We start from the raw sequence: 23,937 nt of genomic DNA, 5'->3' as shown, positions 1-23,937 counted from the left end.
GCGTATACCAACAAAAACAGGTTTTCTGCCTGCTTAGGAATACCACCTCCATGAACAATGTTAACCATGCCAACAGAAGCACTCTTCTGTTGGCATAGCTGAATCTACACTGGGGGTTTTGTCGTTATAGCTGTGTCTGCTGTTCATGTGTTTTTGTTTTGTTTTTTTTAATACCCACTGTCGGGGGGGGGGGGGGGAGGGGAATTTCTGTTTTGGCATTAATACCCACATGCCATCTTGAATTTCTGGCAACAACAACTAGGAATCCATCTTGGCTGCCCTTCTTCCCCCTCTTCAGGTATAGTTTCCCACCCTTTCTACCGAAAAGGCGGGAATCCAAGTAGCCATGTGATATGTCATCTGCCCAGGAACAGCAGGAAGAGCTAGCACGTCAGAAAGACGGTCCTGACCATCTGAGTGGCTGAGTGCTGGACCACAGCAGTGTGGTCTACTCAGGTGCGTAAGCCAGAGCACCATGCCTTAGGGTTGTGGGAGGGTTTAACACACTTGCACACAAGGGTGAGCTGCTAGCTTGCACACTCTCATCGGGATCTTACTTGCACCCACGACACCGCAGGGAAGGAGAAAGAAGAATCACCAGCATCAAACAGAGTTATCGCCTACCTCTTGCCTGAGGTCCATTCTTCATCCTGTTGAGTCACCTGATTGGTTCCAGACCTGATCTGCGTCTTGAGGCTCCAGACACAAGCTGCAAGAAATGGTAGAGACCTTTTAAGTCCTCCATATCCCTCACCTGGGATCCATCTTAGGGAGGGACTAAACCCTTTTTGGTCACAGTCAGTATAATTATAGTGCCACTTTTACCTATTTACCTTACTTACCTGTGTTGGGAGTCCTTTATAGCATACCCTGTTTACTTACCTTGTTTAACTGTTGTTGGTCTAATAAACGTACCTGCATTTTACTCCTGCACTCCCTTATTGGTTTTTATTTCGGGTGATCTTAAACCCCGATGATAGATGCGGGTAGGGAGACAAATCTCTCGCCTGGTCTCCGGCCTTGCTAAAACCAGTCAACACCCTGACCCAACATAGCTATGCCAATAGAAATTAAAAGTGTAGACTGAGCCTGTTTGTGTGTGTTTTTAATTTAGTTTTTAATCTTCTACCAAAAAACCCTGGGGATGGCTCAATCTATTGATCTTTCATTAACTCCTCCTCTAACATGTGTTAAGAATAATGTTGAGAATCTGACTTGGGGCTTTTCAGTTACAGCACATATGCAAAACCTTCCCCTCCCCATTTCTCTTTGTCTGGTTTTGAACTAAACCTTATTCTGTGAAGAAAAATATTCCCATACTGACAGCTGCAGCAGAAGAAAGCTTGTTAAAATGGTGCATAATATTTTAGTCTTAGCCTACTGGGTAACCGTAGTTGGAACCTCCTGATGAGAAGCCATTCTCCCCAAGGTTAGTGTACACATGATAAATGTATATTTGGAAAACTGATTAGTACAGCCTTTGCACACTTGGCCAGTTGTATCCTGTTTCCTGGAAGGCTGCCAGACTTAAGCTAAACGGAAATGTAATGGATTGCAGTTTTTCTGTTGGTTGGTTGCAACAGGCTGAATAAACAGGAGTTGCCTTAAGGTAGACTAAGTATTCCTATTTAAAGTCACGCAAGCCTTGCTTTTGCTTAGTTGTCTTGTTTCTAGTGCACAATATGTTGCTTCCGTGACAGTGGATGGGATTGGTGGTGGTCAACTTTTTTTTTTTTAAATAAAAAATATTATAGCAGATGTTTGACCAAATCCCAAAGCAGCCCTTTTAGGTAGGGAGCTTAATGCTTTTAAAATCACAACTGTTGCTGTTCATAAACTTGTGGGGGAATGGTGGGGTTGTTTTTTTTTTTTTTGAATAAATGCTAGATTATCAATGTCAGTAACTGACTGCGGATACAATTTGATGCTATATGTTCAGTTATGTTTCTATTTATTTAAGTTTCTGTTTTGATTTAAAAAAAACAGTTTGCATTTTCTTTTACTAAATAGCTGTGTTTTGGAGATAACTGGCAAAATACCGGTTCATAAGTACTCATTATACACTTTGCAGGGAGCCAACACATTTTATACATATTTGTTCTCAGTGCATTTTTTAGGAAATCATTAAAAAGAAAGACATGCACACTTTTTCCAAGAAAAAAATTAAAATCTAAATTTAATACAAACCATTTACGGCAACTAGCGGGGAAGCATAGTACTGAACTTATTTGTTTTTATTGTTTGAATTCTAAAAAAATAAAAAATCATTAGATTAAAAAAATATATTAATCAATGCTAGATCTTTTTAGGGTTTTTTGGCCTTCTGGTGTCAAAGCCTTTAGTCTGCACTTGGGGCATGTTTTCAATTTTTCTCTGTTATCCGGAAGGCTAGAAACTGATCTTATCAAAAACAAACAAACAAAAAAGGCTGAGTGTCTTGTGTATTTACCTGTCTCCAGGAAATGAGGCTTTAAGATTAACACACAGTGACAGTGTGACTTGCCATAAAATTACAAGAGAGTTTTCTCTTGTCTTATACTTGCATTGTAAGCAGTTTGAGGGCAGGGACCATCTTTTTGTTCCATGTTTGCACAGTGCCTAACACAATGAGGTCCTGGTCCATGATTAGGGTTTCTAGGTGCTAGGGTAATGCTACTAATAATAAAGAGTTGGCAACACTGCATACTTGTACCTTTGCAGTTTGTTGTTTTATTTGAGCGGGTAGGAAAGAGTAAGGTTTAAAAAAAAAAAAAAAAGGAAAGCATGTACGGCACCGAGCACAATGGGGCTATGGCCTTGATTGGGGCTTTTAGATGCTACTGTAATTTTAAAGAAAAGTAGTGTGCCTGAACTATGCATATTAAAATTCCAATCCTGATAAGTCTTTGTGTACTTGAATAGTTCCATTCATTTCAGTGGGGCTTCTTTTCTTGCATGCTTTTTACACTCTTGCTTAAGTCTTTGGAGTATCGGGGTCTACAGCTGCAATTCTTCTGATGGATTCTGACCATGACCACCTAAACCATGTCGTCAGACCTGGGGGGGTTTATTCATGCCACCAGAGTCCCAAATGACATCTGTGGAACAAATTCACAAAAATAATAAACTCCCTTTTTCTTCGGCTTGCTAGTACATGGACACTGGTATCACTTGTTACACCATCACGATCCTGTTCACAAAGGACAGGCACTGCTCCATTTGTTTATATACAAAAATACTGTTGTTGTCAGGTGGACTGGAAGCTAATTAATACGCAGAAGTTTATTATGGCATCCATTCGATCATAGGCAAATTTCCATAGCAGACAAAATTAATGTCTAGGATGATCTGTTACACACAGTGAGGGATTACAGAGATGAGATGAACTAAATAGTAGTTTTGCTATCTTTTTACCACTCTGAGGCTCTAGTGAAGAACATAAAAACAGCTGCATTGGGTCAGACCAGTGGTCCACCTAGCCCAGTAAACTGTCTCTAACAGTGCCAGATGCTTCAGAGGGGGTGAACAGAACACGGCGATTTCAAGTGATCCGTCCTCTGTTGTCCAGTCCCAGCTTCTGGCAGTTGGAGGGTTAGGGACAGCCATAGTATGGGATTGCATTCCTGACCATCTTGACTAGCAGCTATTGATGGACCTATCCTCCATGAACTTATCTAATTCTTTTTGAAACTCAGTTATACTTTTGGCCTTCGTCACATCTCATGGCAATGAGTTCTATAGGTTGACTGAGAGTTATGTGAAGAAGTACTTCCGTTTGTTAGTTTTAAACCTGCTACCTATTAATCAGGCTGATGTGTTTGTTGCTATTACTGTCATCTCCCTTCTAGAAACAATAGGCTAGTGTTTTCCCCTTGATGCTGGATCAATTTACAAGTCTCTGAAACAGAGATGATAATTTAATCTGCTGTTAACTTTTTTTTAAAAAGAGTGAGTGATAGTAGTCAGAAACAATGATGGTTTTGTACGGATGTTTCCATTGTATGTTTCCATTTTATAATCTACACTGATGTCTTCAAATCTCAATTTAGATAATAAAGCAAATAAGGAAGCTAATATTTTGGCTGAAATGATCCTTCATTGTAATGTTCTCATTCTTTGGCAGCTAGGGATTACCAGGTGTTCTGCATTTCATCATCTTTTACCTTAATAAAACATCTAGTGTCGCAAATATTAGGAGCTCAGCAAAGTTAGACCACACAGCAAGTACTGATCTGGCAGTTGGCAAAAGGTTTGAAGAAAATAAAAGGGGAAAAATAAGTAGCTGAAATTCTGTTGCTTGAGTGGTTTTTTTCACCTTGTGTTCTGAAGAAACTTCTATACTTCTTATAGTGATTATTAATGTTAGTTTGTTAATGTGGATTGCATTACTATCTAGGAGAGACTTGGCCCCATTGAAGTCAATGAGAGCTTTGTGATTGACTTCAGTGGACCCAGGCTATTGTCCCGAATCTAGTGGTGAACATCATCAGAATTTTAAGGTGTTCAGCACAAACCTCTTTCACATCCTTCCATCTAGCAACTAACTATTGCTGCTTGACTGCATAGTTTCTTTAGAATCTGGTGGCTAGATTAAAACCATGTGGATAACTGAGTATTCTTTTCACCTAGGCTATGCTGGAAGTCTCAGGAACATACTGATAGCAGTTAACTCATTTTTCAAACCCAGGTTCATAAGAATCTTAACTCATCCATTGGTCTGTTAGTTTTACATTTTTAGTCTCTCCTTTAATTGCTGATTAAATAAGGGGCTGAAGAATGAGGACGCCTTGTGATTTTGTTTACAGGATTATGTTCTTGGGATGATATCAGACTTTGTTTTTTAAGCAAGGGTGGCTGGGTGGGAATATAAACATATTCTTAAATTATCATAAAGGAAAATCTCAAATTGGAAAGAGTCTGTGTGAGTGCTGTCTAGTTTCTGAGAGCTACTTCTTCATGTATTGCATTAATCCGATAACTATAGTAAGAGGAAAGTATATGATTAAATGGGTTGATCACAAATTTAGGTCAGAGAAGTGATTTTAATGCATTATGCTTTACTGAAAATGTGTAATCGTGAGTGAATAGTGATAAATGTGAGAATCGCAGATATGGTATAATCTGATACAAGCTTTGATGCACTGATGGTTTAATCTATTTGACAGTGGTAAATGTACTATATTTTCAGAGTCTGAATTATTATTATTACAATTTTTTTCCAGACGACTGGCTGGCAATGACCTTTCTTTTATCCATACGAAGGCTTTGTCTGGGTTGAAAGAACTCAAAGTGCTGTAAGTAATCAAATTTTAGAGCTTCACAGCTAGCTGTGTACGTTCTTCTTGCACAGTCAGCATGTTTACTGATAGGCTGAACAGAAACAGAATTTTTTGTTCAGACAGAACAGTAACATGAAAACCTTTACTGCTTTGTTATTTTTTTCATAATCCCTTGAGAGTGCTAACCTTGAAGGTGATGTGCATTCAATAATAAAAACAGTTGTCACCTGGATTAAACTGTAATTATTTAATTTACTGGAGTAATAGTGTTTGACTCCCAGATATGTCTTGTGGTAGAAAAATACTAATTGTTAGACTACAAGGCAGGACTGCCCGGGGGGGGGCAGTGGGGCAATTTGCCCCGGGTCCCGCAGGGGCCCCCCACAAGAATATACTATTCTATAGCATTGCAACTTTTTTTATGGAAGGGGCCCCCGAAATTGCTTTGCCCCAGGCCCCCTGAATTCTCTGGGCAGCCCTGCTACAAGGTGTCTCTTTTTTTTTCCTCCTTCCTCTCTGGCTATCCAAAACTGAGAGAAACAATGGACCCAAGAGGGTTCAGAGGAAGCCACTACGGCTTTTCTCCTTCTATCCCATCAGGTGTTCAGACACTACTGTAATGTGTATAGTATGAGAGCCTAGATAGTTTTGGGGTACGATTCCAACTCTCTCAGGAAAGAATGTAACACTGCCAGTGTCATGCACTCCTGTAAGTTAGATTGACCAGTAGAAGGATTTTTAAGTGAGGCAGTAGTAATGTGCCGCTCTCGCTGTGCCCTGTTTGTCCCCAGCAAATGAGAATATCCACTACAGCTGCTGCTCCATAGTTAAGGCTGAAACTAGCTTCCTGTTATAAACCAGATTTTAAAAAAGAAACACATCTCTGTCCTGAAATTTTAGCACTTGGGTAACGGGGTGTATTTACACAAAGCCCAGCCCAATAGAGCAGGGATTCAAAGAGGCTGAGGGAAGGCCCTTGAGGGGAGGAAGGGAAATCTTCAGTGAGGAAAGAAGCATAGGCCCAGGAGGGAGGACTGAGAAACTCATCATCTGTAATACTGCTACAGGAGGTTTTGTAAGGTAAATGCAGGGAAGGTACTCAAAACCAGGCCCTTTAAGGTATCTCAAGCCCAGGCACCAGCACTTTTCAATGTGCTGGGGGTGCTTGATCCCTGGCTCTGTCCCAGGCCCCGCCCCCACTCCACCTCTTCCCCCTGCAAGGCCCTGCACCTCCTCTTCCTGCCCTGTTCCACCCCCTCCCCTGAGTGTGTCACTCTCCTCCCCCCCCAGCACCTCCTGCATGCCACAAAACAGCTGATCGCGGGAGTTGCTGATCAGTGGGGGACTACCGGGGGGTGCTCTGCACCCTCCATTTTTTCCCTGAGGGTGCTCTAGGCCCGGAGTCCCCATGGAGTCAGTGCCTATGATCTCAAGCTGGACACCCAACATTTTTGTTAATTCTTACAAAATTTAAACCTGAGTATATTAGTTGACTGTTAATGTACTTGCATAGTTACACTTGCACAGTCTATTGACCCATTTCGTAACAGCAAACAGATCAGCCATTAAAATGCTGTTGATAAAAAATATTCTTCACCACAACCAAAATGTTGTCTTATAAGAGAACTTACCGATTTGATACGACTTAATGTAGCCTGTCACTACCTTTCTTTAGAAATCTCTCTATAAAATCAACAATGTACATCCCACAGTACAGTTCCATTATAAAACAAAATGGAGGGGCAAAGATAAGTGTGGGTGAGAGTGGGGAAGGGTTATATGACAGTAGAGAACAGGCTGGATTCCTAATAGTTCATTGCAGACTCGCTACCATTTTGTATTTTTTTCTGACATTATTCAGTACGATTTCTGTGTGGTGTTTCATACTGTGAATGTGCCCAGAAACTCTTTATAGTCAGCACACTATGCAAATGCAATTATTAAAATAAATTATACTTTGGTGCCATTTTTTCTAGAAATAGAGGAATCAGTAGAAACAACCATGAAAATGCAAGCACTGGTAAATAATAAAATGCCATTTATTGGAGCAAATCGAGCCCCAATGTAAATTGTTGCAGCTCCCAATGAAGTTAAGGGGAATTGCAGCAGTTTATATCAGAGATGATTTTGGCCCATTATATTCAAGAAATACGGCCCATTGATGTAGATTGTTTCATTAATGCAGTGATTGTATAAGGAGCTGAAATAAGACATTTTCACTATTATTTTAACATTATCATTGAGTATTTTGTCTTGAGAATTCCAAAATGCTTTTTCTTGTACAAAAAGTCCACTAACGAGGAATATGATCTCTTATCTCAAATAGGAGATACTTTAAAGATTATTGTGAAAATCTTTTCACTAACAATGATTCTTCTACAGAACCCTACAGAACAATCAGCTGAAGACTGTACCTAATGAGGCCATTAGAGGACTAAGTGGTTTACAATCCTTGTAAGTGTTCTTTTTTATTTTGTTCCTCTCCCTCCTCCCCCGTGTGTGTGTGTGTGTGTGTAATCTTCCACTCCCGCCCCCACAACTCTATATACATATCTGCTGCATTCTAGAATACATTGAAATGCAATGATTTATGTAAAATAATGCTTGTGGGCTTAATATGTTAATTTGAAGTGGAGCAGAAATGTCAATCAAGCGTAGAAAGGAATTTTGCATTGTTATCTCTAAAAAGAATAATTTCATAAACCCATCCATAAGAGAGAATGTAAATACAGTGCAGATATGGAAGGTTCACATTGGATCGGCCAGCATGTCCTAAGATATTTAAACAACTTAAAGAATTGTGCAGATGGTTGGGGAGGAAGGCATTTTGATCAAATCTTGATGGTCAATTGCAGCTCTGTACGAGGTGAATGTTTGTTTTTCATTTTGGTATACTGCATGGGTTTTTCTTTCCTCTCCCTATCTACTTTCTGTTCTTCACATGCCAGAATCCTGGTTTCTGCACAAAGGTCCTCTCAACTCCAACTCTGCCGTTGGTTGTGGAGCACCAGTTACAAGTTTTGCGCAGTTGCTTCCCCACTCCATAAGCAGGGATCTTGGGCACTGCAGTCTCCTAGTTGTGATCCTGTGGGCTGTGCTCTGCTATGCCCCTGCCTTTTTTTCCCCTTTTCTGGAAACCAAAAGAAACTGCCCCAGACAGTCTGAGGGTACGTCTACACTACGGGATTATTCCGAATTTGCATAAACCGGTTTTGTAAAACAGATTGTATAAAATCGAGTGCGCGCGGCCACACTAAACACATTCAATCGGTGGTGTGTGTCCACGGTCCGAGGCTAGCATCGACTTCTGGAGCGTTGCACTGTGGGTAGCTATTCCGTAGCTATCCCATAGTTCCCGCAGCCTCCCCTGCCCCTTGGAATTTCCGGGTTGAGATCCCAGTGCCTGATGGGGCAAAAATCATTGTCGCGGGTGGTTCTGGGTAAATGTCGTCAGTCACTCCTTCCGCTGGGAAAGCAACGGCAGACAAGCATTTCGCGCCTTTTTTCCCTGGATTGCCCTGGCAGATGCCATAGCATGGCAATCATGGAGCCTGTTTTGCCTTTTGTGACTGTCACCGTATGTGTACTAGATGCCGCTGACAGAGGCGATTCAGCAGCGCTACACAGCAGCATGCTTTTGCTTTTGCATGACAGCAGAGATGGTTACCAGCCATACTGCACCATCTACCAATCCATAAATTGGTAAAAAGATGATCATGGCTACCAGTCATTTTGCACCATTTGCTGCTGTCATAAGTGCCCCTGGCTGCTCTTAGCCAGGGGCGCAAAAGCCAAAATTGGGAATGACTCCTGAGTCAATCCCTCCTTTTTGGTATCTAAAAATAGAATCAGTCCTGCCTAGAATATGGGCAAGTGTACTAGAGAACCACTGTATCAGAGAGCACAGCTGCTCTGTGTCAGATCCTGCAGAAATTATGAGCTGTATGCTATTCACAGGGGGTGCTCCTGCAACAACCCCACCTGTGATTCCGTTCTTCCCCCAGCCTTCCTGGGCTACCGTAGCATTGTCCCCCCACTTGTGTGATGAAGTAATAAAGAATGCAGGAATAAGACACACTGACTTGTTAGTGAGAAATGAGTGGAAGGCAGCCTCCAGCTGCTATGATAGTCCAGACAGGACAGTAAGGAGTGTGGAGGAGAGGAGCCCAGCATCCCTCTGCTAGTCCAGGGGCAACTGAATCTTTTTTTTACACATGAAGGGTGGGGGCTGACAGAGCTCAGCCCCCTGTTGCTATGATGACGATGGTTATCAGCCATATTGCACCATCTACCAGGAAAAATTAGGGCCAGGCGCCCTTGATCGACCTGACGGATGCTAGTCAGCATGGTTACCAGCCCTTTTGCACTGCCCCATGTGCCAATAGGCTGATGATGAGGATGGGTACCAGTCGTTTTGCACCATCAGCCACCCATGGCGGGGCGGGGGGGAGCAAGGATGTTGGTGTTCAGTGCTGCAGCATCGCGTCTATCTGCAGCATTCAGTAAAGATAGGGTGACATGTAAAAGAGTCAAGAGAGGATTGTTTTCCCTTTCACTTCTGGGGGTGGGTGGGGGGGTGCGTAAATTGCCGAGTTATGCCCTGACCAGGGGCGGCTCTAGAAATCGGGCTGCCCCAAGCAGCGCGGAGCGCTGCGCCGCCCTTCCCCGGTCCCGCGGCGGGTCCCCTCTTCCCGCGGCTCCGGTTGAGCTCCTGCCGGCATGCCTGCGGCAGGTCCACCGGAGCCCGGGACGAGCGGACCTGCCGCAGTCATGCCTGCGGGAGCTCAACCGGAGCCGCGGGAAGACGGGACCCGCCGCAGTCATGCCTGCGGCAGGTCCGCTCGTCCCGGGCTCCGGTGGACCTGCTGCAGGCATGCCGGCGGGAGCTCAACCGGAGTCAAATGACGCCCCCCCGGGAAACGGCCGCCCCAAGCGCCTGCTTGGCGCGCTGGTGTCTAGAGCCGCCCCTGGCCCTGACCCACTGCGGACACTGTGTTTGACCCTAGAAGCATTTGGAGCTCAGCCAAGAATGCAAATGCTTTTCAGAGAGACTGCAGGAACTGTGGGATAGCTTGAGTCCTCCAGTCCATGAGCGTCCATTTGATTCCTTGGCTTTCTGTTACGCTTGTCACGCAGCAGTGCGCTGAGTCCCTGCTATGGCGTCTGTCTGGAGATTTTTTAAAAATGTTTTTTAATTCATCTTCTGTAACGGAGCGCTGATAGAACAGATTTGCCTGCCCTTACAGCGATCACGTCCGCATGGTCCATGCGGGAGCTCTTTCTTTATTTTGATTTTTAACTGCATCGCCACACGTGCTGATCGGAGCTCCACGCTGGGCAAACAGGAAATATTCAAAAGTTCGCGGGGCTTTTCCTGTCTACCTGGCCACTGCATCCGAGTTCAGATTGCTGTCCAGAGCGGTCAGTGGTGCACTGTGGGATACCGCCCGGAGGCCAATACCGTCGATCTGCGGCCACACTAACCCTAATCCGATATGGTAATACCGATATTAGCGCTACTCCTCTCGTTAGGGAGGAGTACAGAAACCGGTTTAAAGAGCCCTTTATACCGATATAAAGGGCCTCTTAGTGTGGATGGGTGTGGCGTTAAATCGGTTTAATGCTCCTAAAACCGGTTTAAACGCGTAGTGTAGACCAGGCTTAAGGATTGGCTACAGCATGCGCTGCTGTGGAGCAGTGGGCTACAGCATGAAAGTGTGTGGCATTGAGTTATGCAGCCTCTCTGCACCTCCCCCCTGCTGTTCTGCTGCTTCTTGGATGCTACACACACGAAAGGTGGTTGGGGTTGTGGGCAGATCTTGAGCATAGCAGAATAAAACATAGGTATTTCTCAACAGCCGGTGGTGAGAGTTGGTCCATGGATCATCCAGCCTTTGTGGATCCAAGAATAGCGCTGATAATGTGCTATCCCCCGTCCCCATCAGTTATGGGACCTTTTATTGATACATGCGAGTGAACCACTTTAGAGAAGATTATACTCCAGTGTATGTTATCTGTCTGAATTTAAAAGGACTCCAGGGATGCCTCATGCTAAGAAGAAAACACTTCAAATAATGCTTCATTGTGGTGATGTCCTCCTTATCAAGTAAAAAGATCTTCTTTCTTGGTATAAATATTCTGCTGGTGTTGCAAAAGAGATTATATCCATTAATATTCTCACGGTCTGGAATCTGTACCTTTGATCTGTAGTGAATATACTTTTGTTTTCAAGTACATACAACACTTCTGATTAAACAGTCCTCTAATTAAGTCTTAGATTATTTAATCCAGCAGTTGATGGTTTTGATAACAATTTCCGATTAAAAGGAAAGAAGAAAAACCAATGCAATGGTAGTGAATGAACAAATTAATCCAGAGTCATTCTTTATAATGTGTTTATTAAAATTAAATGAATGAAGTGAAGCTGCATTGGGGACAGATGAGCTGTAGGTGATGTGAATGCTGGAGAGTTTGAAGAGGACACTAACAAAAAAAAATCTATTTTTTCCCCTTTTCAGATCCCAAGTTGAGTTTACAGGACTATCAGTAAATTTATTAAGCATCTGGATGTCACTGGGCATAAATGTTGGAACCCCACAATGACATGTTAGCAGTCACTTTTTTCAGACTATTTTTTTCTCTAGAGAGATGGATTCAATTTTGATTTGTGTTTCACTCCATTCCCAAGAGGACATCTGTCCACAATACAAACATCACAACTTCTTACAATTGGCAGCCACTTGATATCAACATTGTGGTGATGTTTTAGTTTGAGACAGGTGCATTGGTAGATGTATATGTGGAAAAGCATGTAAGGCAAATCGTGCTGGGCCTTAGAATATACTATCTCTTTCATGGATACTAAAGTTTCCATTTATAATAGAACAACAATAAATTAGGGATTGATCCTGCAAACCCTCAACTCAGAGTTCACAGTGATTTCGAAGGGGCACTTTATGCGTAGGGGCTGCATGATTGGGCACATAATTTCCATGTCAGAAAATGTAGGAACATTAATATGAGTGTGCTTCTGTATTAATAAGATGACCTTTGATATAGGAATTTGCCCTAAAAAATAAAAAAGTACCTAAGGCCCCTCAGCTGGGATGATCTTTGTATACAACAGATAGCTGTTTTCATGATGCATGCTAGAAAATTGCTGCTGACTTTTATTTATTTATATAATCTCCATTCAAAAACTGCAAGCTTAAACATTAATTAATGGGTTGTCTCTTGGCAGTTCCCCAACTTGCTGTGAAGGAAGCTTTAAGGGAGATTTTTTTCTTGGTGAAGACACAAATGATTCTTTCCTTCAAATTGCAGAATATATTGATAACCATTTGGTTTGCAGGTCTTGCATAGCTGTATAGCCTTTTTTTTATTGCACGAAGATTCAGACTGCATAGACAGTTGCCACATTGTATGTCTTCATGATTCCCATAAATGTACCTGGTTTGAAATAAAATAATTACAGAAGCTTTGCAATTCTTAATGTTTGCATGATAGCTGGATAGTAGCCAGTGTGGTTCTGAATACACAATGGCAACTCTATATTTTCTGTTGATATTGGCTATTTTCCCAGGTCTCTCTTCCTGAGGAAAGCTAGAATATAGTCATTATTTATGAAGAGTGCAGTTTACCAAAATGAAGGGTTACAGTGAATGGAAACCCGTTTTTCAACACCTCAGGAGGCTTTATCTGCAATTATGTGTTTTCACATTGCAAGATGCAGTTATGTCTTTGAGCAGAAACATGTCTCACACAAGAAAACTACCAAGACAAAATGCACCAATTTTGTTTTTTCTTATCCAAATTATATCTGGTGTTGCTAGAGCAAGAACCTGACAAATGTGGAGCCCAATTAATGAAATTGGTACTGTTGCTTTTTGACTTAATGCCAAATATTAACAGTATATGCTTGTCACTTATAATATTTGGCATCCGTAGCTTACAAAGGTAGAGAAGTGACCTTGTTCCCATCTGAGATTAGGAAATGGATGCTGTCATAAACATACAGTTAAGGGTTAATTAATCCTTTCCAAGTAAAAGAGGAAGAAGTTCATATAACCTAGCTGACACCTGACCAGAAGAACCAATAAGGGGACAAGATAATCAGTAGTATATATAAAGGTGCATATGTCTTATTAATTCTGTTTTCTCCTAGAGTTCTAGAAAGAAATCACAGCCAGTGTGGTCCAGCACTGTCATAAACATACAGCTAAGGGTTAATTCCTCTTTTACCTGTAAAGGGTTAAGAAGCTCACATAACCTAGCTGACACCTGACCAGAAGGACCAATAAGGGGACAAGATACTTTAAAAATCTGGAAGGGGGAAAAAGTCTTTTGTCTGTGGGCTGTGTGGGCTTTTGCTGGAGACAGAGAAAGGAGGAGCCATGCCACTCCTATAGGGTAGTGAGCATTTAGAGAAGGAATGGTTAGATTACTTTTATTTTCTTGTTTGTGAGTTCTTTTGCAAATAAGGAGGAGGATAAATTTGGGTTCTTTGTGTAACTTTAAAGTTTTGCCCAGAGGGAAACCCTCTGTGTTTTGAATCTGTTTGTCTGTAAGATTCTTTCATTCTAATCTCACAGAGGTATTCCTTTCACCTTTTTTCTTTAATTAAAATTCTTCTTTTAAGAACCTGATTGATTTGTCATTGTTTTAAGATCCAAGGGTCTGGATCTGTGTTCACCAGGACTAAGTGGTGAGGGGATATGCTCAAGCCTTCCCAGGAAAAGGGGTGTACGGGCTTGGGGGGAAATCATTCTCAAGCCTGCCCAGAAAAGGGGGGTTAGGGACTTGGGAGATATTTGAGGAAAGGCAGAGTTCCAAGTGGCTCTCCCTAAATATTTGGTTAACTCGCTTGGTGGTGGCAGCGTACTGTTAACCTAAGCTGGTAAAAATAAGCTTAGGGGGTCTTCCATGTGGGTCCCCACATCTGTACCCTAAAGTTCAGAGTGGGGAGGGAACCTTGACAGATGCAGAGAAGTTAGACTTGCTCAAGGTCACAAAAGGAGTCAGTGGAGGTGCCAGAGATAGAAACCGAAGGAGAATCTCTCTTCCACTCTGACCCATATGCACAGCTCCAGCAGCTTACAGTGGCTGTTGGGGACCAATGGAGAATTGCCTGGTGTGGGGCCTGCACAGAGCCACCGTATGCAGCCCTACGTGCCCACCTTACAAGCCAAAGCATCAGAGGCATGTTGGGACAGGAGGGTGGGATCTTTATAGCACTTGCTGATTTTGGGGCTGTAATACAAATTGTTGGGAGTCCTTGGGAGGCTGCTGTAAATTAGAGCAACCCATGGACTACTCTGATTTATGCCAAAGGCCATGGCACCCCCAGCTAGTCCAAAATCTAAAGCAACTTTTACCAACTCTCTTTCTAGGTTGGAGTCATAGTAGAGGATTTCTCCTCAGGTCCCCTCACTGTGTTGAAACCCTGACATGCTAAAACTATATAATGAACCATAATATGCCTCATTTATGTATGCAAAATAGAATAATCTTTTTATCCAAAGACTTTATAATGTTTTATAAAGTTGTATTACCCCATTATTCCACATAGAAGTGAATTGAAAGGCTTGGCTCAGTAGGCCAGCAGGGAATAGAAACCCAGACTTTGCTTAACTCCAACCTGTTCTAAAAACCCCAGACAGCATTGACAGATCATTTTCCTGAGGAAAATTAAACGGGCCATCTTTAATATTGTGAGCAGAACATTAAAGTTCTTCTCAAATATTTCAATATTTTTAAAGTAGCATTAAGTAGAAGCTCCTGCTTCACTGTTTTGCATGGAGTTATTTGTAGTGGAAGAGTTCAGGTGTGCTAAGTGGAGGGACAAGAGGCATGTTCAAGTTGTGTTAACAGAACTACTCTTGTACTAGAACACCATTTGTCCTTCAGTTACAGGAAAAGAGCTGTCTGCATATGCAGCTCACAGTCCCTGCAACCTCACTCCTTCTGCTTTCTGGTTCTACCATCTTTCCCTCAAGATGCTAACTTTCAACTCTATAAACACTGTGGCTGAAATTCTCAAAGCTGCCTAAAGGATTTGGACACTTAGTTCCCATTCATTTTCATGGGATTTGGGCATCTAAATCCATGAGTCAGCTCTGAAAATCTTAGCCAGTAGCAATCAGAGTATCAGAGGAAGAAGTGCATTGTACTGATGACTTTGCTTAACTGCAGTACAGGAACTACTGTTATTCTTCCAGCAGTAATAGACTCCTTCTGTGGCCTTTCCCTCTATATATGTGCATAAGTACAGTATTCTTTAGTAGCTGAAAGCATTGCAATGTGCTATAGCTCATAAAGGATTTTTGCTGATTGTCTCTAACATTTTTACATATTAAGTTAGTGAGAAGTGTGGAAAAAAAATTCAAATGTGTTTCTTAAAACTTAAATTATTTTTTTAAATGCCATCATTTCCTGGCTTACTTCCTGTTAAAGTGACACATTCCATTATCTTTACTCACATTGGATAGTACCTTATTCCAGGTTGACCCAATGACTCATGGACATAAGGTGACAGAATCTGTCCCCAAAAATCTGCTTTAAAAGACCTCTGTTTCTCTTCTCTTGTTTGTTCCTGTAGTGACATGGCCATCATTCTTCCAGCAATGTAAAAATGTTGCCTCATAAACAGAGAATTATGACTTGTCAGGTACAAGCAGCAGGAAGATTGGGTAGGGAAATGTGTGGTGGGGGTGTTTTGTGTTTAAATATCCAACATAATAGAGGAAGCCCAATAAATTGCTTTCTGAAGTAAATGAATTCCCATCTCCTCTTGGCTCCTCCATCTGACTTGGAATTAAAATGCATCTTTTAAATCAAAAACTTCAATTCCAAAATATCACTGATAGGAAACAACCTCTCATGTAGTGACTACAATGTCACTACTCATAATTCACTGCGTTGGTGATCTAAGCAAGCCAAAGTTGAAATGTGCCTTGTATTACTATATAATCATACTGTAGTCTCTCCTGCCATGCCCAGTTGTCAATTTCACTGGCTTGTTAATTAAGAAGGGTAGATTTGTTTGCATTAAAACATTTTTAATGTGAAGTTTAATGCAGTCTGTTTTAGTTATTAAAGATTGCTTTGCTCTCTATACATATATAATTTACACACACGTACATAAGGATACACACACAGACATGCACACATAATATTTTCATTGTCTTGGGTCTATACAACAAACTTCTGCTGGCATAGGTAGGTTGGTCAAGGGGTGATGAAGTATGATTCCTGACCAATATAACTGTGCTGGCAAAATCCCTCAGTGTAGATGCAGTTACACCATCAAAACTATACTTTTAGCAGTAGCTTATTTTGCTCCAGACTGGAATAAGCTATACTTACACAAGTGTAGTAGGAACACTGTGCCATTCATTATAGTAAGGCTGTAGTGGCACAGCAGTTCTAGTGGAGGCCTGGCTCAAGTTGCTGTGACACAAGACTAGACTAATGCATTATTTTGTAAATTATCTTTATAAATTAATTTTTTGATTAGGTTGGGAGGAATAAAACCCTCATGCATCCATATGTGAGGGTGAACTGCAGAGATACAAAATCAGTGTAACCTAAACTGCTACCAGTTTGGAACTGCTTGTGAGGGGGATGGCTAAACTGATAAAATGGGATAACCTGTTTGCGGTGAATCATTCTAGCTTAATGGATGCTCTGGATAAAAAAGGCTGATAGTGTTCTTTCTGTGGGTAATAGAGCTAGGTTCTGGTTAATTTGTCTACTCTGACAAAATGCATGTTGCTACTCGCAAGTGTATTTTAGTAGACTTCACTAGACTTGACAGTTTGAGAGGGAACATCTTGAAAATGAAGATCTGAAAATGCAGAGTAAAACTTGTGTTTTACTAATTGTATCGTTAATTTTACTGTAACGATTCTGGATCAAAGACCTTTGAATACAAAATTACTGCATTATCTCTCGGGATCATCGGATGGATATAAAGAATGATGGATTTCAAGGCTATATCAGTGAGTACCAATAATTATTTTAAGGTAATCAGCATCACTGTGTTTGATGCAGTCCTTTATTTTTTTTTTTTTTGTTTAAATTAATCTGGGGGGATTTTCCCCCCTGAAGTTTTCATTCTATTCTGTTGTTTCTCCACTGTTACTGAAGGGTTAAAGATGATCTGCTCATAAGTGTAAATAAATATTAAACTGGAATTGTGCTACAGGTCTGTAAGCAAGGTGGTGGGGAACAGAGACTATTCAGCATGTTTATTCTTTTTAACCTGCAAAAGAAATACAAGTTAAGATACGCTGAATTTGCTGCTTCACCTCTACATTTGTTAAGAATAGTAAATGTTTGAGTGCTCTTTTGAGCTGTGTGCTAAAAGAAATAAATGATCATTTAATATGCAAATGTTTAAATGTACTCCTTCATGGACTTTACAGAATTTTTGAGTGAGGAGAGACTTGTTTTTCCATACTGTGTGTACCTTCAGAGCCGGTTTCACTTGAATGTGAGTTGTGGGGTGTTTTTTAGCTTCAGGAATCCCTTCAAATTTTGTACCTTATCTACAAATTGGGTTTACTTGAGGAATTACATTCTAAATGTTTGAGCTAAGAATCAGGGAGTGAGTGATTTAGAAACTGAATACGCCAGCATCTTTTTTTTTTTTTAAACTGACTAGGGAAGAAGGTTGATTCTGTTCACCTCACATTTCAGCAATAGTCATTCCGATTGGCCTATCAATTGTTTTATGGTTCTATTTACAAGGTATGTCTGTGAAAGATTAACACCAAACACAACTCCAACATATCGAGATAACTTGCAGCAAATTTTAAATGTATGAGATGGTGTTATTCAGAGATCATACATATGGAAAAACATACCTGGGAAACCAAACTTGTCTATTGAATACATTAGTTTATGAAACACTTGGATATTTGCTGAAACCGCCACACTTTGAGTGGAGCAAATCCTTGTATTTGTGTCCCTTAGTACTTGAGATAGTTGCTAGAGGTAGTGAGCAAATGGTACTTGTGAAGTTATTTTATTAGAGTATTTTTTAAAAGTGCTTTTTCTTAACACAGTGGATCTAGTTGTCCTACATTCTAACAGGATTTCCATTGTATCCAGGCTTAACAGTACTTCTCTTTGAAAATCTAAAATCTACTCCAGAGTTGTTTGAGTTATTTTTCCTTGTGGTTTTTGAAGTAGCACTTGAAAGGAGCAAAGTTCGTTACTGATTGCAATTGACCAAAAGTAGTTTAACAAGTGTACACTCAGTAGTGATTGCCTTCTATTAATATCAACATTTAACTTTCCCTGTTACATTTCCATAACCATGTAAACTGAAGAATGAGGAGGAAGTAGTGTGATTGAAAACACTACCTGGAACGGAAAACAGCAGCTCCTTGTGTTTTTTGACAGCTTAGTTCGAAACAAAGCCATTAACTTCTTCCCTCTTAAAGGAAACAACACAAACAAAATGTGTGTGAGGGAGGGGTTTGGCCAGTGACTGGGAATACATTTATCATTAACATTACCAAAATCCTGCTTATGAGATTTCTGATCTGTTGGCCACCTTGGCCTGATTGATTTTTCTGGGAGTATGTTAAGGGAGATCTGAAGAAATGGCTGGCTGGCCAACCAGGGCCTGCTTTTATTACTGTGGGCCATCTGATTGATTGCCCTTTAAGAGATAAGACAGAGCTGCCAAATACCAGTTACAGGCTGGATGGAGACTTGCTCAGTGCTGGAAGGGAGACTACAGAACTGGAGGAAGACTTGGATTTTGTTTTTTTTCCCCCATGCTATGCTTTGTGCCCTCTCCTCCTGTCTTTCTTTACATTTGTCTCTCAGTGTTTCACCTCCTTCCAATCCTGCTGGCATTATGCATACCTGCAAACTGCCCTCCTGTGCCTCTCAGTCAGTCACTCCAATTATTAGTGCTCCCTGCTCTGACAATCACCCAGGCTTGCAGCTGTGAGCTGAGCATCAGTCAGGGGGTGGGAGGAATACAAATTAAACTGAGCATGAAGCTCTCCTTTTGTGAGTGCATAACTCCTCCTTCCTGTCATGTTTCAGAAATTAGAGAAGGAAAGGAACAGGCTGGGGAAACAACACCAAATGGACTAGGCAGGCAGTGGAAGGCTCACAGGCTGCTACAGGAAGAAATAGGCCTATCCCAGGGCATCACCATTTGGACAGATGACCAAGGGGCTTTAACCTATTGAGCTCCTCCCTGGCTTGGATATGACATACTCCCCAGAACCCTCAGCTGGAGAGCATTAGTGTTGGAATGCCCTTACTGTGTGACCCTTCAGTGTGTGCTTAATGTGTGTTATAGTAATCTGCTGTTGTTACAGCTTTATTGGGGGAACTGCTAATTCTTGTGTAGTTGTATTTAGTTAGGGCTTGGTCTACACTACCTACCTACTTCGGTATAACTACATCGCTTGGGGGTATGAAAAATCCACACCCCTGATTGACGTGGTTATACCGACCCTAGCCCCCCGTGTAGACATGCTGTGTCAGCAGGAGAGCTCTTTCCCGTCGTCTTAAAGCATCTTCCCCAGACGGCTATAGCAACTGTGCCGATGTAAACTTGTAGTGTAGACCTGCCCTTGATGGTTTATACTCTCAGTGTATGGCTCAAAAAGCCACTGTCTTATCAAGCTGTCGGTGCTGACTGTGAGGAGCCTTTTACGGTAGGGTTGGTTTCTAAGGCTGCAATTGAGGAAGGTTGGCTTGTTCCAAAGGGACTGTAAAGCAACCTCATGGTGCTTTGCTTTACGTTTTGTTGTGCTCCCTGTGCAACAGAAAGCCACTGCATTCGCCTCTTTATTTAAGGGTTATCTGTGTTTGTACTAAGGCTTGTTTCCTGTTGCATTCAGGGAAGTTGTGGTCCATGTGTTATGTTTATCCCAGAATTGTGTTGCACTCTCCATGATTGGTGCATCCTCAGCAGATTGTATTTGAGAGTCTTTATAAGCAACTTAAATGTGTTTGATTCAAAATCATAACTTGGCAGGCAGCAGCTGCAATAAAAAGATATTTCAAAACCACCAGCTTGGTCTCTACTTTTGAGAGAGTAAGAAATATCTGGAAAGGAAAACAGCAGCTCCTTGTGTTTTTTGACAGCTTAATTCTGAACAAAGCCTGTTCGGTAGTTGAAAGCTGTTAAGCTTACAGGTTTGTTTTATCTGTTAAATCTAATTTTAATGTTGTGCTCTTCTGAGAACTACAGGACACCTGGGTTTCTCTCATACTCGCTCTCATTCCCTCCCTCCCTATTTGTGTGGTTTGAGCTTATGTGAGAATGGAACCTGACAGGTAATAATAGTAAAGCTGACAGCTCAGCAAATAAACTCTGAATTTATAGACTAAAATTTAAAGTAGGCCTCTCGCAAGCCAATGCCTATAGGGAAGCTGGAATTGGAATAGCTTCTAAAAGATTAAGGAATTTAAGCATATGCTGCAAGCTGTAATTTAAACAACATGAAGTTTTATCTTTAACGCTTTAATGGACAAAAAATACAATTGTTGTAAACCTATAGTCCAGTGAGGAATATTGGCCCCCTTCTGCTACTTAGTGTTAGTAAACCTTTCCCTATCCCACCTTCCAAAAAGCAAAAATATTGACTTTTGTCTTTAGCAAGAATATTATGATAGGTACCAAATATTTAGGGTGGTGTTTTGTTTTTTTTTTTAATTTTTCTTTTCAGTTTGTCCTTAAGATATACCAACATTTATAGTACAGGTTAATAAAAAAAATGCATGTTCAGATTCAATAGCTGCATTACAGCCTTGCTTGAGAGTGCCAACATACTTTAGGTAAGAATTAGTCATTTGAAGGGGAAAAAAATAGATTTAGACTAAACTGTGGCATACAAGATCTCAGTCTGGGAAACAAAAAGTAGAACAACTATTAAACTCTAGTTAAGTTCTGAGTGCCAAATATAAACAATAAACAAATATAAAATAAAAACAGAATGTAACACTTTGGGGCCTGTCTACACTAGGAACTTGCATCAGTATAACTGCATCTCTCAGGGGTGTGAAAAATCCACACGTCTGAGAGATGTAGCTATACTGACCTGACCACTGGCATAGACAGTGCTAGGTCGAAGAATTCTTCTGTCCACCTAGCTAGCATCTCTCGGGGAGGTGGATTACCTACGTCAATGGGAGAAGCTCTCCAGTCGGCATAGGTAATGTCTACACTAAGTGCTACAGTGGCGCAGCTGCAGCTTGATCCATCATTTTGTATAACCATAAAAATATCCAGATTGGTTCTTTAATATCATTTTACAAAGTGTGTGTTAAGGCATAGGTTTATCCCTAATACTATAAACATGAATTTATTTGAAAACTCTAGGCATAATACTTATATTTCCAAAGTGTTTTGTCAGTCAGCCCGTTGGACCTCTGAAAAACCTAGGGTAGTGACGTTCCATGTTAAAGAAATGGAAAATCACTTTTTAACTGGAGAGTTGCTGAGAGGAACAAAATAATCATAGAAAAATGTTCTAACACTGATTTGCTGACTTCATGACCTTGCATCAATACTTAATGCTGTTAACACCATATCAACATCACGTGTGAACATGACATAAGGATTATTTTTCCTACTCCCTATGACTCCATAACACATTTCCTATGTCACCATTCACAGCCTTCTATCAGAGAAAATTTAGGGAGGTATTTTCCCTCTGCTTTCCCCCTTCAAAATGTATGGCTTCAAGGGACTAGTCAGAACCATTTTTTTTCTTGCTTGGGGCCTAGAACAGTCATTTGTGGCTTGAGCGCCAGGGGTTGAACATCGCTGATATGGGAATAGTAAAATACTCACACCAGTGGCTGATCCCATTTGGAGCTGAGGTGCTAAGCCTTGCAGGAGTCTCAGAACAGTGTCTGAGCATAAATTCATAAAAGCGTAGGGCTGGAAGGGGCCTCAAAAGGTCACCTCATCCAGTCCATCCCCTCCCTCCGCCCCGGTCCCCTTCCCCCTGCACTGAGATGTATCAGGTAAACCTAGAACATCCCTGACAGGTCTTTGCCCAACCTGTTTCTAAAAACCTCCAATGATGGGGATTCCACAACTTCCCTTGGAAGCTGGTTCCAGAACTTAACTATCTTACAGTTAGAAACATTTTCCTAATATCTGACCTACATCTCCCTTGCTGCAGATTAAGCCCAACGCCATCCATGTTGTGATAGAACTTAGCGGAGTGAACTAGGGATGAAGTATTGGTCATCTTTTACTCTGTATTTCAGTGCTGTAGTTGGCGTACATCATAACCTTAACATTGTGTGGCTCCTTCCTTTTTCAGCCCTTTAGCTGTAGAGTTGATAGCTCACTGAGACATTTTATAATTGAATATGCCTGAGCATATGTAACTTGGTGAACATATTTAGAAAAGAGACACTGAAAATACGCACCTCCCTGCAGCAGAAACAGGAGAGCTGTCGATGAGTAATCACAAGCACCGAGAGGCATGTGTCTCAAAAGTATGTTGATTTACAAAAAAACCCAAAGGCATTTGTTGAAGAAATGAGCTGGAGATGTTTATTCCATTGGAAAAATAATTCTTTTGATCTTCAGGGACGTGTGACACTTTAGGAGGGGGAGAAAGACACACAGGTAATTTCTAGTTGATTTTTTCCCCCCTAAGGCAGCCATAGGCTTTTTTTATCACCAGACGTTTAATTTCTCTGAAATGGTCTAGTCTCAGCGCAGGCTAAAAGTATGCACAAATAAGGGTGTACACACCTGCCAGCTCACGGGGCTGGCCAATGATATGCAGTTGCCAGTGTATGAACGATAGGAATTAACCCTTTGATGTATAGCTTTAGAGGTAATGGCACCTTGGTCATTTTAAAAATAAAAACAAAAAACCTTGGGCTTCAGAACATTTAAATTTCCCACTTCCTACGCTTGTGTGTGTTTGTGGCTTACTTTGCTGCATTTCATAGCTTTTATTATTAAACAGGAATTCAACTTCTGCTGTTCTTTTCCCAAAAAGTCGTAAAGATTTGAACTGTTTCAACACCAAACTCCCTTTGCATAAGCAAACTAGGGAATTGTGGTCTAGATTAAATTACTATAAGGTGGGTGCACAACTGATTGAAAGACCATTTTCAAAGGATAGTTATCTATGTTTTGCTGTCAGACTGGGAGGCCTGTCAAACTAGTGTGGCCGTGCAGGGGTCAGTCCTGGGGCCAGTACTAGTCAATATTTTCATTAATGACTTCAATAATGGTTTGGAGAGTAGGCTTATAAAATTTGCAGATGGCACCATGCTGGGAGGGGTTGAAAGCATTTGGAGAACAGGATTAGAATTCACAAGAACCCTGACAAATTGAGAATTGCTCTGAATTTAGCAAGATGAAATTCAATAAAGATAAGTGCAAAGTACTTCACGGGGGGGGAGGAGGAGTTGAATGCACGACTACAAAATGGGGAATAACTGACTAGGCAGTAGTGCTGCTGAAAAGGATCTGGGAGTTATAGTGGATTACAAATTGAATGCGAGTCAACAATGTGATACAGTTGCGAAAAGGCTAATATTCTAGGGTGCATTTAACAGTAGTGTTGTATGGAAAGCACGGGAGGTAATTTTCCGTTTCTGCTTGACATAGATGAGCCTCAGCTGGCGTACTGGTTCCGCACTTTAGGAAAGATGTGGACAAAAGTGA

At 41.3% G+C, this 23,937-nt stretch overlaps 1 protein-coding gene and 1 long non-coding RNA gene across 3 annotated transcripts in view; one reads left to right on the top strand and one right to left on the bottom strand.

The window, feature by feature from the left end:
• Positions 1-23,937, top strand: part of LGR4 (leucine rich repeat containing G protein-coupled receptor 4) — a 138,996-nt gene that overhangs the window by 79,658 nt on the left and 35,401 nt on the right. The window contains exons 3-4 of one of the 2 annotated variants that reach the window (XM_039537591.1): positions 5,202-5,273; positions 7,641-7,712. The exons of the other annotated variant lie outside the window; for it this stretch is intronic. Coding sequence (XP_039393525.1) covers positions 5,202-5,273; positions 7,641-7,712 — 144 coding nt within the window. The remainder of the gene's footprint in view (positions 1-5,201; positions 5,274-7,640; positions 7,713-23,937) is intronic. 2 annotated transcript variants of the gene reach the window in all.
• The window catches only part of LOC120404685, a 51,770-nt gene that overhangs the window by 3,118 nt on the left and 24,715 nt on the right, over positions 1-23,937 (bottom strand). Inside the window, exon 2 of the long non-coding RNA XR_005598117.1 lies at positions 625-709. This is a non-coding gene — a long non-coding RNA (uncharacterized LOC120404685). The remainder of the gene's footprint in view (positions 1-624; positions 710-23,937) is intronic.

The sequence above is a fragment of the Mauremys reevesii genome, linkage group 4, assembly GCF_016161935.1.
Source record: "Mauremys reevesii isolate NIE-2019 linkage group 4, ASM1616193v1, whole genome shotgun sequence".
Lineage (NCBI taxonomy): Eukaryota > Metazoa > Chordata > Testudines > Geoemydidae > Mauremys > Mauremys reevesii.
The sequence above is the reverse complement of the archived record's forward strand: the minus strand, read 5'-3'. Positions and strand labels throughout refer to the sequence as shown.